General features: G+C 40.9%; 1 protein-coding gene across 1 annotated transcript in view; it reads left to right on the top strand.

The window, feature by feature from the left end:
• LOC126278099 (5'-3' exonuclease PLD3-like) overlaps positions 1 to 15,336 on the top strand; it is a 79,805-nt gene that overhangs the window by 40,344 nt on the left and 24,125 nt on the right. The window contains exon 7 of the mRNA XM_049977950.1: positions 9,510 to 9,578. Coding sequence (XP_049833907.1) covers positions 9,510 to 9,578 — 69 coding nt within the window. The remainder of the gene's footprint in view (positions 1 to 9,509; positions 9,579 to 15,336) is intronic.

Below are 15,336 nucleotides of genomic sequence, written 5' to 3'. Positions count from 1 at the left end.
TGTTTTATTTTCCTTTATAAGCAAACATACATTGATGAAATACATCTTAATAATAATATTCACAGCAATGCAATGATCTAAGACTGTATAATACTTTGTTCAAAACATTCTGGGACCTGTTAAGTTAGTATGTTGGCAAACATATTTTCAAATTCAATGTCTTCACAATGATGTGTACACAAATTTAATAGTCTTGGATTGTATGATATCATTCAAAACAATCTGGCACATGTAATGCAACCCCTGCACTTTTTGCATTCCCATGTTGTTTCGCTGTGTCGTTTATGCTTTCTTTACACGACACAAGCTCTCACAGGATTTACTTTCGATGGTGTTGGATCAATATGTTTGGGAAAATGTGCCCAATGTTGCGTGTGCAGTCTTTGTGGTATATTGCCGGATGCTCATCTTCCCTTCCGATTATATGCCGGTAAAGGTGTAGTTTTCAACAATGATTCTGAAATGCAGAATCCTATATTCTGCATAGCTATGTCATTTGCCGCAATGTATTTTGTAATACAAAATATACACATTAAATAAAGCAACATAAAATAGGTAAAAGAATATCTTGTAGTATCCTTTCATGTATTTTATCATCACAGGGAAGCATGCGAGCATCTGATCTTTGCAATCAATTCCAATCATGCCTCTATTGTATTCAATGACACATTTCAGTTTCCATGACGCACTGTGAAGTGGTGTGTCTGTGGCAATCATTTCTGCTGTTGAATGTTTTGTGGAAAGCATGTAAACGTCTCGTTTATCTTTCCATTTTAGTGCCAATATTCCATTACAATTCCTCACTGTATATTCTCCCTTCTTTAATTTTGTCTTCAGGAAGTCTGTGGGTATATTTTTTTCTGTTTGAGCACATTGTTCCAAACACATTAGTTTTATTGATGAGGAGAGTTTTGAAGAGTTATCTACTTACTTTGTGTAATACTGACTGTGATAGTTTTAGAACTGTACTTTGAGGCACTACCTCTAGCATCACGTTTGTCACTACCCGTGTTTATCCTAATATCATAGCAGTATCCTGAACTTGACTCTCACAATTTATAAATTTTAATACCAAACCTTGCTCTTTTTGGTGGGTTATATTGTTTGTAGGATAAGCACACCTTAAATTTGATTAATGATTCATCAATGGCAATATTCTCTTGCATAGTGTACACTTCCTTAAATATTTGATTTAACATATCAATGACTGGCCTTAGTTTGTACAGCTTATCTGTGTTGTTGGCTAAACTGTTATTTGCTAGATGCAGAAATCTACTTATGTGCAGAAATCTCCTGAATGACATCATCTTCCTAAATATTGGCATTTCTATAACAGCCCTCCTAGACCAATACACCTGAATCAACGGGTTTCCGTACTTCAGCCATGATTATACATAGCGCAATGTATATTTTTATTTCATTACAGCTGATAGGAGACCACTTTTGGTCTATTTTTCATCTCTTCTGTTCATTGTTGAGTACGTCTTGTGCATATCTATTCGTCTCAGTTATGATGTTTTCCCAAAATGTACTATTAAATATTGCATAGAAAACATGTAATTCTCTTAAGCTTGTACTCACGTGCTCTAAAGCTGCTTCCTTTATTCCAGGAATTTCCGTATACATCCAGATTGTTGGTTCATTGTCTTCCTTTTGCCACATCCATGACTTTTATTGTTGGTGGTAGGTTTGCTCTTCTTTGCCAGTATCACCTTCAATCACCAGCCGCTTACACTGTTTTCATACAGGAGATAAAGTGCCACTACCATTGTCACTGTCGCTGTCAAAATATCCTGCAAAATCATTGTTGGCTGTGCCATATTTTTTGTAATGTCGGCAGGTCCAAATGCAGGGAAGAACACGTCATGTATGCTTCGTGTACTCGATCAGCTCCACAATGTGTCAGAGACTTTCTGTTTATATTTGTTGTGGCTGACCAGCAAAAGCAAACAGTCCTGTCACATGACGTGCACTTGTTTGGCGCGGTAAACATATCGCGTCTCTGATACGTGTAGGTGATGTTTGGCCAGGTCGGCATGCTATGTCTCTCACACAACATTGTAAGCTAAGGGGTTAATATGACGGATTTGGGTGGTGAATGTTTTGAACTGTAGTTGCCTGTTACACCACTAGAGATGGAGCCTGAACTACATTGCTAACAATAGTCTCGTAACCTCAACAAACAATAACACTGTAGCCATTCCCAAATGGTTTGTGTTGTCGATTGCTCATTGTCTTCTTTTCTTATTTTGAGATAAGTGAAACAACTAATCCTGGTTCATCACAAATTTTGATTACAATTGTTACAACTCCAGAAGATATCAGCAATTACTGTGACAATGTGCAAGTTCTGCTGTACACTGCTGCCCAGCGAAAGGGAGTTGACGCTTGTTTCCCAGCACAGCTTGTCTCCCCTTTGGCTGCCAAAATTCTAGTTTCTTTACACTTGCAGCCATCTGTAACTGTATCCTATAGTGCCCACACACTGGACTGTATTGAGTGGAAAACAAAACCAGTAATGTTTTTTTGGCAGCACACACAATTCTTTTGTGTAACATTAAAACAGTTACATTACATTCAGTTCGACTTCTACACTAAGTGCCCTGTATGTTCTATCTGTAGTGTCAGGTGTGGGTCACATGACTATGAATGCTCATGAAAGGTCAAAATTAATAGTCTGCAGATTTTATAATTATCGAATTGGGCGAGAAAAGCCAAATAATGCCCAGAAACACTTTAAACCAAAATCACCGTGGGCTCACTGGCGGGAAAATGCCACTGCTTTTCAAGAGAACAAACATTTTTGAAAGCTTGAGTACAGCCAAATGACGAAAACGAAGCTCATTTTGAAAGAAACTGATCTTGAAATTTTTGCAAAGGCAAACAGTCCTGTCAAATAGTTCCCCATCAGCACTTCTTTCTTTAATAACCATTTTCAAATAACTAAGGCTTTATTATCTTCCCTCACGTAGACTTACCACCTTTCAAATTTGCGCATCTAATTATTTAAAAATAAAAACGAATGAATTTTGACAGAAATAAACAAATCAAACAATGAAAATCCAGGATGGAATGTAACAATAGTATGAAAAGTTGTACTCACTGAAGCCACACTGCGAGCAGCAGCACCAGTGCATGATGGGATTGGTGACTGGGTGGGGGTAAACAGGAAGCTGGGGCAGAGTGGGGAAGGGATGGTAGGGTAGGGGGTGGAGGGCAGTGAAGTGCTGCTGGGGGGCATGCAGGGACAAAGTGGAGAGAGGGTGGGGAGCTATGTGCAGGTGGGAGGTTAGACAGAGGACGGGGGGAGAGGTGCAGAGGGGTGAGAGTAGTGGAAAAGGAGAAAAGTAAAATGGTTGGGTGTGATGGTGGAATGATGGCTGTGTAGAGTTGGAATGGGGACAGGGAAGGGGCTGGGTGGGTGAGGACAATGATTAACGAAGATTGAGGCCACGATGGTTATGGGAACGTAGGATGTATTGCAGGGAATGTTCCCACTTGTGTAATTCAGAAAAGCTGGTTTTGGTGGGACGGATCCATATGGCACAGGCGATGAAGCAGTCATTGAAATGAAGGATGCGTTTGCCAGAGTGCTGAGCAACAGGGTGGTCTACTTGTTTCTTGGTCGCAGTTTGTCGGTGGCCATTCATGTGGACAGACAACTTGTTGGTTGTCATGCCCACACTGAATGCAGCACAGCAGTTGCAGCTTAGCTTGTAGATCACATGACTGGTTTCACAGGTAGCCCTGCCTTTGATAGGATGGTTGACGGGACTGCAGTAGGATTCCTCTAGATGGCTCATGAATAAATTGACATAGGATGGTGCCATGTGGGTGCCGATAGCCATACCCTGGATTTGTTTGTAGGTAATGCCCCTACCACTCCCCACCCTCCTATGTTCTACATACTTCCTAAAGTCCATAAACCCAGGACACCCAGTTGTAGTGGGTTACTGTTCCCCCAAATAGAGATTCTTGGCTCTTGTAGACCAACGCCTACAACCTATTAACCAGAATCTACACTCCTATATAAAAGATACCAACCATTTCCTCCACTGACTCTCCACAGTTCCTGTCATGTTTACCACATGGTGCCCTGCTCGTCACTATTGATGTCACCTCCCTTCACACTAACATCTCTAATGCCCATGGCCTTACCTCTATTGAACACTACCTTTCCCAATGCCCAACGAATTCCAGATCGACAACCTCCTTCATAGTCACCATGACCAACCAAATCCTCACCCACAATTACTTCTCCTTTGGAGGCACTACCTACAAACAGATCCAGGGCACAGCTGTGGCAATCTGCATGGCACCATCCTATGCCAACCTATGCATGTGTCATCTAGAGGAATCCTTCCTAAACACCCAGAATCCTAAACCCGCCTCACTTGGTTCCGATTCATCAATGACATCTATGCAATCTGGCTTGCGGGTGAGGACACATTCTCCCAGAATCTCAAAAACTTCTCCCCATTTTATTTACCTGGTCTTATTCAGCCCAACAAGTCACCTTTCTAGATGTTGACCTCCACCTCAAAGATGGCTGCATCTGTGCATCCTCCCTATCAAACCTGCACAGCACAGCTGCCACCCATCCCGTGCCAAGAAGTTCCTTCCATACAGCCTAGCCACCCGTGGTCGTCGCATCTGCAGTGACGAGCTGTCACCCTCAAAATATACCGAGGGTTTCACTGCAGGTTTCACAGACCACACTTATCCCCCAACCTAGTTCAAAAACTAATTTCCCGTGCCTTATCTCTCCAGTCTTCCACCAGCTTCCAAAGTCCCACCATCTGCCCACAGAGAAGCATTCCTCTCATAACTTGGTACCACCCAGGACTGGAACAACTGAATCACATTATCCGCCAGGGTTTTTACTACATCTCGTTGTGCCCTGAAATGAGAAATGTCCTACGCAGTATCCTTCCCACCCCTCCCACAGTGGTATTCTGTTGTCCACCAAACATACAGAATATACTCGTCCATCCCTTCGCAAACCCTGCTCCCAACACCTTTTCCTCATGACTCATACCCCTAGATGCAAGACCTGTCCCATACATCCTCCAACCACCACCTACTCCAGTCTGGTCGCAAACATCAGCTATCCCATCAAAGGCAGGGCTCCCTGTGAAACCAGTCAAGTGATCTACAAACTAAGCTGCAACTGCTGTGCTGCATTCTCTGTGGGCATGACAACCAACATGCTGTTTGTCTGCATGAATGGCCAGTGACAAAGTGTGGCCAAGAAACAAGTGGAACATCCTGTTGCTGAGCACACTGCCAAACATGACATCCTTCATTTCAATGAGTGCTTCACAGCCTGTGCCATATAGATCCATCCCACCAACACCAGCCTTTCTGAATTGCACAGGTGGGAATTTTCCCTGCAAAATATCCTACATTCCCATAACTCTCCTTGCCTAAATCTTCATTAGTCATTGTCCTCACCAATGCAGAACCTTACCTGTTCCCATTCCAGCACTACACAGCCCTCATTCCACCATCATGCCCAATCTTTTTACTTCTCTCCTTTTCCACTATCTCCACCTCCCCTGCCCTCCATCTAACCTCCCGACTGCACATTGCTCCCCACCCTCTCTCCACTTGTCCCCATGCGCTCCCCTTTGCACTTCGTTGTCTGCCGCACCTACCCTACTATGCCTCCCCCTCTCTGCCCTAGCCTCCTCCTTTCCACAACGCAGTCGCCACTTCCATTATGCACTGCTGCTGCTCATCGCAGTGTGGCTTCAGTTACCTGTGTGTGTGTGTGTGTGTGTGTGTGTGTGTGTGTGTGTGTTTGATGAAGGCCTTACTGGCCGAAAGCTTTATTTGTGACAGCATTTTTGTTGTGCCTATCTGCGACTAAGCATCTCCGCTGTAAAAACAAAAAAATAAATAAATGTGAATTTTGTCAAAAAGAGATGCTACTCCCTAATGACAACACAGAGATAGATTGGTCCTACGTGTTTCTATTGATAGATAAGTACTATTCTGTAAGAAAACTGCATAATTTTAAAAAGCAGTGCTCTTTCACTCAGCTGGCTGTGGACCCTGTAGCAGTGTGTGTCTACTGACTTTCACCACTGGCGTGCTGTACCTTCACTTCGTGATAGGGGCAGCAGTAATGATTCCATGCACAGGTGCTGTTGGTTCTCCATGCTTTATAAAAGAGCCAGTATTCACAATAGCAATCAGTGCCAGCAAGAGTTAGCAAACAGTGTTCTCTTCTGAAGATGGCTGCTAAATGGATTGATGAAATATTGTCAAGAAGGTTGTATGATCCTGCTGCAGACCTGACAAAATATTATCATTATTGTTGTCCAATTCGGTGATTTGGATACGGCTTGGCTCCAACTATGGTCACTTTTGAGGAGACTGAATGAATTTCAAATTAAAAGACTGTATTGGTAGGTAGAAACCTGAACAATTCCATTTCATTCAGAGTGAACACTCCTGAAACCTGTTCTGTCTAGTGGTGTAAAATGCTTGGGCATCTATGAATTTGGGCAAATGGCCAGGATAAATGCCTGGGAAAACCCAAAATGCGTAAAAGCCTGGGCATGTATGCATTTTAAATATTAATAGGTAATCAGCACTTACATAAAAAAAATTAAGCTGATATTTTGCATTGGAAAAGGTGCTTTGCAACACTGCTTCCTTTGTGGTTGGATAACCAAGGTGAAAAATCTGTGTGATATTTACAGTAGAACTATTAGAGGAACTTAATTGGACTGTAAATACAACTTTTTACATATTTAATCAGGTCAGTTCTTCCTGTAGTACATAATGAAAAAACATTACTCACGTTTAAAAGATTATAGTAAGTAGTAAGCATGTGTAGTATTTTTACTTACGATTTACTACTGCAAAAAAATTCCTCTATCAGTTTCTTGAGCTTCATAAGTTGATGAGGAACCATTAAGCTCTGGCTCTGCCTCATTCTCCTGAATCTGACTACTCATTGGCTACTGGGTTCCTTTCTATTTTGTCTTCGCTTGGATTGTTGAGTAAGAGGTTTTCATTGCAATCAACAGGCATATTGTAGTGTTCCTGCTCCAGCTCCAGCTCCAGCTCTCCAGCCCTCCCCCCCCCCCCCCCCCCCCCTTTGTGGATCCTTTAAAAATAACTGAAGTAACACACTGTAACACCCGATGTAGCTGGTTCGCCCAGAATTTTTATGGCAGCTTCTGCCAAATGACAAGTTCCTCTTAAACCATGCCACCACAGTAAAGGATGTACGTAATGATTTTTGTGAGAGTGAGGATGTACTTCTTCCCGCACAAATGGTCTGGACGAGATTCCTTGTTTGTCTCTCTAATCAGCGAAGTTCTCTTTAACTTGAATAACATTTAGTCCAATGTTCTTTGTGAGCCACAAACAAATCTTCTTGCATCAAGTGTCTCAGTAGGCTTTAGATTACTATCTTGTACTGCTGGAACAAGATGATTAGCTGTAAGTTGGATAGAAGACACACCAAATTCCTTCCTGGCTTGGAATTTAGATGCAATTGACTTTACTTCTGCAGATTACAGTGGAGAGGGTGGTAGTTTCTTGATAACTTTTTTCAACTTGTCGTACTTTGTGGCTATTTTGTGAACTTTAGACTCACTTAACTCCAAAGCTGTAATCAAATGAATGATTGGGTTCATGAGCTCCATCATTTTCTCAGCCTTCACGAAGAAAATGTCACCATGCAGAACTGTCTTCTTTATTTCAGGGTGCAAATGTGACTGCACCTTCTCATTTACAACTGAGGTTTGTAAGACAACATTGTTTGACTGTAAATTTCAAAGACAAAAAAAGATGGCTTCCCATATCTTGCCTCTCCAGGAAACTCCAGTGAAACCCCATTCTTTGAATATTTTTCAGCTGATATTTCATGGAGCTTTTCCTCTGAACAGGTTGTTCAATCACTGTACCTAACTGATGCACTTTTTTCAAGGCACTTGAAACACTTTTTGATGTGACTGTTTGTATTCTTTAAAACAATATTTACAGGATATTCCTTTCCCTTTTAAATTTAAAAAGTCCCAAAAAGATTTTTTTCTTAACCATTTTGGAATTAGTAGTGTATTGTCTATAACAGTTTGTGTTATTTAAAGATGAGGTTATGTTACTGCTCACTCAACCACATATACTTTAATGGCTGTCAGATGGACAGGCCAGTATTGCCAGTTCCAATTAAATAAATAACTCATAGAATTGCATTAATTACCTGTCATTGCCAACCAACCATTTGAAATTGATCTAATATTTGCAATAACAGCAATAGCTTTAATATTTACTTAGAATAATTAGAATTAGAGTAAAAAAGTCTACCAATATTGATTTTAACTAGGGATGTGTCATGTGCCGATTCTGATTGCATGATTCCAGGAATCGCTGATTCTCCGGGAATCAATTAGCATTGGAATCAAAGGATTCAAGCATCTTGGGCAACAATTCTTTGTCATTTTATATTTGCAGCAGTGTATCCATATGAAAGTAGATAAGGAAAGTAGCAGAATAAAAAACTGGAGTCTGTCTCAAATGATGTTACATCTAAAACACCCCTCCCCCCTACTGAAAAAACTTTAACATTCAAGAATTTAAGGGTACATTTAGCATCAAGAAACACATGCCAGCTGTTTAATAACTTCCGTAATAATTTTGTTATCAGTAATCGTCCTTCAATAATATTCAGAGATTTGATATGAATTATAAATTGTTACATTGCAGTGGCTTAAGGACATTGTGGTTTTTTTACCTGCTTATCACTACACAGTTGAACACGTGTGTGTGAGCAGTCGTCAGCAGTATGCACCTTTCCATGGTGGAGCAAGTTGGAATGCTAATAAAAAGAAAATTGTTTCATTCTTAGTAATAAAGACATGAATGATATGCATAGGCTTAAGTGTAAACATTTACTAACTTTTAATATTTGGAGTTTCGTCTCATCCCTTATTTTAATTGTTAAATTATACATTCTAATAGTAAAACCTTTAAAAAGTATTGTTTTTTTAGATGCCCAGATTTTGGACATTTAAAACTGCTTTGCGCAAATGCCCATTTATAAATGTCCTGCTCACTGGGAGTTTGCCCGGCCCACATCACTAGTGCTGTCACACAGTTATTGAGTGGAGCCATTGTCATATTGCATTATAGGATGTGTTGGAGACAGTTGGGGCATTGGTAACACACCTGAGATAGAGATGACACTGTAAATTTCTATATCATTTGCTCTCATTTTTTATTGTTAATATCTAAACAGAGAAGCTCTTATGTTTAATCTATGAAATGGCTCTTTTGAATTTAATTGTTCATCTGGAAATGATTATTGAATATTTTGAAAGGGTTAGCTGTTAAACAATTTTTTTTTTATTCCATTCATTTCTTTGTCAGTATTATGAGTGTAGAGTGCTCAAACACTGAGTTGTGACTTGATAGATAATTAGAGTCCATTAAAAATGGACATTCAGAGATAGTTTATAAATGTTATGCAGGTTTTAATTATTTTCCCCCAGGTGAAAGAGCTTGGTGCGGCAATCTACAACTGCAGTTGCTTAGCTGCCGACTTTGGGAAGATCTTTGATGTAAGTGTTCTCTGTAAAGAATAGTTCTTATGTGGCAAAAGGAGAAGTACATAGTGCCAAATGCAGATGCATCAGTAAAAAGATGTTTTTCATAATTTTAAAAAAATTATGAGGGTTGCCCAGAAAGTAATACACCACAATTTTTCTTGACCAATTCTTTAATGAACATAATGAGAATTACACACACGAAAGAATGGTGTTTTATCTGCACACCATATTTTTTCACATAATCCGCATCCCATACCATTCTATGGCCTTCCTCCAGTTTGAAACATGGGCGTGTATGTCCTGTTGGTACCAATACTCGTCATAGCGATGGAGCGAGCACTTCACTGTGTGAACTTCCTTTGCTGATTGACAGATGCAGTGCCAATTGCAGATTCGTAATGTGTGTGTCCTCGCGAATGACATCATCAGCTCGCTGCAACATGTCAGGTGTGACAGCTGTAGATGGTCTCGCTGATGGCTGAAAATCATGCAGCTCCACCAAACCACCTTCTGATGACCTCATCCTCCGTGCCCAGCACCTAACTATACTTCTGTTGACAGCGGATGATCCATAGACTTTGCACAAACATTTGTGAATATTCCCAACAGTTTCTTTTTCTGCATTGGGAAATTCAATAACGGCACATTGCTTGTAACGTACATCACCCATAGACGCCAATTTGAAACTGTCCTGCAGATACAGTATCTGTCACAAGTGACAGAAACTTAGTACACTCACTCAGGAGACTTCAAATAATGCATGCATAATGTCTCACGTTTATAGCATTGTTTTTGGCTGAAAGAAAAAATCTGGTGCATTACTTTCTGGGCAACTGTTGTAACTTATTATATGGAATATATCTCTTGACTTCTAAACTATGTATGGAGGCATTAGTCTCAAAATTATGTTCGGACTTGTGTATTTAAAACCAGACGTGTCTCATGCTCATGCAAAATATAAAAGTCCATAGTATAACATAACTGGAGGGATAAAAAAATCTGCTCACCAGGTGGCAGCAGACCACACACACACACACACACACACACACACACACACACACACACACACAAATAAAGATTAAGGAAATTTGCAAGCTTTTGTAGCCAGTAGCTTTGAAGAAGTAGTAAATGGCATTTAGCATATCATTCTCAATGGAGAGAAATCTTCCGATGTTAAAATAACTTCAAGCATGCCCCATGAAAATGCTATGGGACAATTAAGTTGAACATTACATGTAAATATCCTAGTAGATAACTTCAGAAGTTCCATTACATTTTTTGCAAATGATGATTTATACAGAGAAGTCACAATGCTAGAAAATTGTAGCAAAATGCAGGGAGTCCTGTAGAGAAACAGCACTTTGTGTAGAGAGTGGTAACTGAACCACAACATAAACAAATTTACCACATTGCGAATGTATAAACAGAGAAACTATTCTATTGGTAGATGATTGCAGAACAATCACTGGAAGTGGTTTCTTCCATAAAATATCTCTTAGCATGTGTACAGTGTGATCTGAAGTGGAACAACTACATGAAATTAATCCTGAGTGGGGCAGTTGCCAGATAGACTCATTGCAAGAATCCTCAGGAAATTTAGTCCATCAAGAAAAGTAGCAGCTTAAAAAACACTCATTTGAGCAGTACTTAGTATTATTTGTCTACGATCCACACCACATAGGACTGATAGGGGGAAAAGGGAAGATCCAAAGAAGAGCAGCACATTTTGTTACAGGTTCATTTAGTAAGCATGGTAGCATCATGGATGTGCTTAATTAACTCCAGTGGCAGATGCTGCTAGGGAGGCTTTCTACATCCCGATGTTATCTACTGTGCAAGTTTATAGAATGTACATTCCTATTGCTTCCTTCTGAGTATATCTCATGAAAAGAGCAAGAAGATACAATTAGAGAGATCTGAGCTTACACAGAGGCTTACAGGAAATTGTTCTTCCTCGCGAACTACGCGTGACTGGAACAGGACAAGGGGGAAGTGATAGTGGTACACAGAGTACTGTAAGGTGGCTTTCAAAGTAGAGATACAGATATAGATGCATATGATCATTATGTGTTTAATATATTTAACAAAGGGGTCATCAGTTCCTTCGCAACATGAGAGAAACATGTCAAAAGGTAAAAAGCAAAAGCAAGTCAGAGAGTTTAAAAGGGCATGACAAGAGTTGTACCATAATAGGTAAAAGAAAACAGAGAAACTAGGCAGCATCTTGCACAAGATGAGCTAAAAGCACAACAAGGTGAGAGGAAGGAATCTGATTGCTTGGTCGGTACCTGCCACTGGGGGAGGCTCTCACCCCCAGAACCGCCCCTAACACTGGAACTGGAAGAGTGTTATACGTCAGAGTAAAATCCATCTCCCTCAGGAAATGCAACACTTTGGTAGTGGTTGTCACATCATACACAAGCAACTGAGGCAGTGAGGTAGGCAAGCTGAGAGTGTGCCACAGATCGGCCAGCAGGGTGCACTCAACAAGAACATGCACCATCATCGGTAGACTACCGCAGCTGCAGTGAGGAGCATCATCCTCACTGAGGAGGAACTCATGGGTGAGTCTCGTGTGGCTATTGCATAGTTGGCACCACACAATGGCATCTTTCCGAGAGGCCTGGAAAGATGTATGCCATACCTTAGTGGACCATTTAATTGCTCTCAACTGCCATTCCAGTTTCCAGAACCTCAAAATATTGTGTCAGTGTTGTAATCTTTAGTCAGGGCCCAGTATCCTAAAGTCAAGTTGATCTTCTGTAGTTGCATCTTTAGGCAGAGTGTCGGCAAGTTCATTTCCTGTGATGCCTATGTGACTCAGTATCCAGATGAAGCTCACCATCTTTCCAGAGCTGTAGAGGTCAGCCAGTAGATCCTTGATGTTTGCAACCAAAAGATTTTTGGGATAGCACAGGGCTATGGATTTTGAGCAACTCGTGGGATCACTACAGAACAGTTAGTTCGTCGTGACCTGAGATTTGACATACCACAAAGCCTGAGAGAAGGCAATCAACTACGCAGTGTATGAGAGATGGCAACCAACTCTGCAGTGGACAGGCACTTGGCAGAGATTTTCAGAAATGTTTTAATATGCAAGCATAGAACATATTCCAAAATGCTGCAACCGACCAATGTCAAAGATAGAAACTTATAATTTTGTATGTATGTTCAGTGACTGTTCTTGAAACTGGGAATGGCCTGTGCTTTTTTCCCATTTATTAGGAATGCTTTGCTCTTCTAGGGACGTATGGTACATTCTGCTAGACGAGAGGGGCAAGCTCTTTTGTATACTCTGTGTAGAGTAGAATTGGTACCTCATCAGATCCAGTGACCTTTCTCGTATTGAGAAATTTCACTTGATTTTCTACCCCCTTGGTCAGTTACTTCAATATCTGTTACTTTGTCATTCATGCAATACTTTTTGAGAACTACAAAGCGATCTTCCTGTGGGAAGCAAGTTTCGGAAAAGTGTGTGTGTGTGTGTGTGTGTGTGTGTGTGTGTGTGTGTGTGTGTGTGTGTTTATATATATATATTTTTTTACCTTTCCTGTATTATCCTCTGTTTCAATGCCATTATGGTCAAAGAGTGTCTGTCTGGATAGATGGCTTCAATCCATTTACTGATTTGACATTCCACCAGAACTTCTCAGGGTTTTCTGTCAAGTTGGTAGGTAGAATTTTACTTTCAGAATCATTCATTGCTTCACACATAGATCTCCTTATGCTGATTTTGGCTTGATTTTTGGTCATGTGTGAGCCTTTGACTACATTTATGCCTTCAGTGAAGCTGTCTTTGCTTTCGTAGCGGCTTTCTAACTTGGTGGCTCTTTTCTATCCATCACAACTTAGCTCAACACACAACTATCTAAAGCATATTGTATGATGTTCTTTAAATTTTTTGATTGATGCTTAGTGCTAGAGATGAAATTTTTGTGTTGACCTGCTAGGTAATCAAAAATCTCTTTTTGTCTCTTTCTTGCTAAACAGAGATGTCTTCCTACCTCTCTTTGTATTCTTATTGACAGCCATATTCAATGATGCTGTAGCAGCCTTAGGATCCCTGATTCCCTGTTCTATGCTAACTGATTCGAAAAGTATCGGTCCATTTGTCATCAGCAGATCTAAGATGATGTCTTCGTGAGTCAGTTCAAGGTAATTTTGGTTTCACTCAGTTCTCTCTTCCTGCTACCCATCCTAGACGCTTGTGCTCTGTATGTAGCTTGTATGATCCACCTACAATTTTAATATGACCAGGAAATTCATTCTCAATATTTTCTAAGTTTCTCCTCATATGTTCCACCACTACAGCTGCCGAGGCACAGGGTCTATATAAAAACATGCAGTGATCGTGTTTATCCATATTTAACACTTATCTTCACCCAAATTATTTTGTATTCTGCATCTTTAGTAATCTCATTTTTCAATAAACATGCCTCCACCATGAGTGTTCAGCCTATCTTTGTGATATACATTCCAGTTGGGGTTTAGAATTACATTGCTATTGACATTTGGTTTCAGCTAGCTTTCTGTCCCTAACACTGTGTGGGCATTGTTGTCATTTTCAAGCAAGACTAGTTTTGGGATTTTTTCATCGCTAACTAATACAGTTTTAACATTTTATTTCTCTGATTTGCTTTGATGAATGCTACACTGTCTGGTTTCAGAACACACCTTTTCAGGCCTATGAAGGGATTTCTCTATCCTAAAAACCAACAAATAAAATGACTGACAGACATGGGTGATATGTTCAAATGCAGGTTAAAATTGTAGCTCCTTGTCAGTTTCTTCTACACACAGAGGAATTTTTGAGTAAAAATAAATAGTCAATTATAAACTATAGGAAGTTAGCATAATTAGATCCTTGACAACTAAAAGTGCTGTTATGGGCTTTCAACTGTGAAGCACGAATGGCTGCGGGTGGAAACAGTAGACTCCTATAAAACTGTGACAACACTGATTTGTTGCCATAGAGACCTTTACAAAATCACGTTATGTGATCAGTTGGGGCAGGTGCAGGGAGCTGCCTCATCTAGCTTACTGCAGCTGTCAGGGAGCTTCTTACACCTTCTCAACTACAGTAAATGCCTACCTTGTAGGCACTTAAATGTATTTAAGGAACATGTACAGCAATACAGGAAAAAGACAGATGCTACTCGCCATATAGATGACACACTGACATGCAGACAGGTACAACAAAAAGATAATTGCACATTAGCTACTGCCAAACCCTGCCCCAGAAAAGCGCGCTCGCACACGCACACGCACACGCACACACACACGCGCGCACACACGCGCGCGCACACACACACACACACACACACACACACACACACACACACACACACACACATTCATTCACACAAGCAAGCACATATCATGCGCACACGACTGCCATCTTCTGCAGCTTGGACCGGGATGTGGCTGTCACATAGAACAGATGCAGCAATCTGGAGGGGGCGGGGAATGGGGAAGGTTAGCAGGATACTGCTGGGGAAAGAGAGAAGCACTCTCTGGCAGAGCATGTGGGGGCCAGACTGCCAACAGGCACAGCTTATGAGGCTATAGGATGGGTGGGGAGTGGGGAACGAAAAAGGAGGGGAGCAGGGAAGGGGAAAGATGGGTGGCTGCATTGGCAGAGGGTGGCACACGGAGAGTGAGCAGGCAAGAGAAGGAAGGAAATGATAAAACGAAGGGGGTGGAAATTGTTGAGTGGAATGTGTGAAACAGTAGGTTGACGAAGATGGAGGCAGGGATAATTTCTGGATTA

The sequence above is a fragment of the Schistocerca gregaria genome, chromosome 6 (genome assembly GCF_023897955.1).
Source record: "Schistocerca gregaria isolate iqSchGreg1 chromosome 6, iqSchGreg1.2, whole genome shotgun sequence".
Classification (NCBI taxonomy): domain Eukaryota; kingdom Metazoa; phylum Arthropoda; class Insecta; order Orthoptera; family Acrididae; genus Schistocerca; species Schistocerca gregaria.
This window is presented reverse-complemented; position numbering and strand designations above follow the sequence as displayed.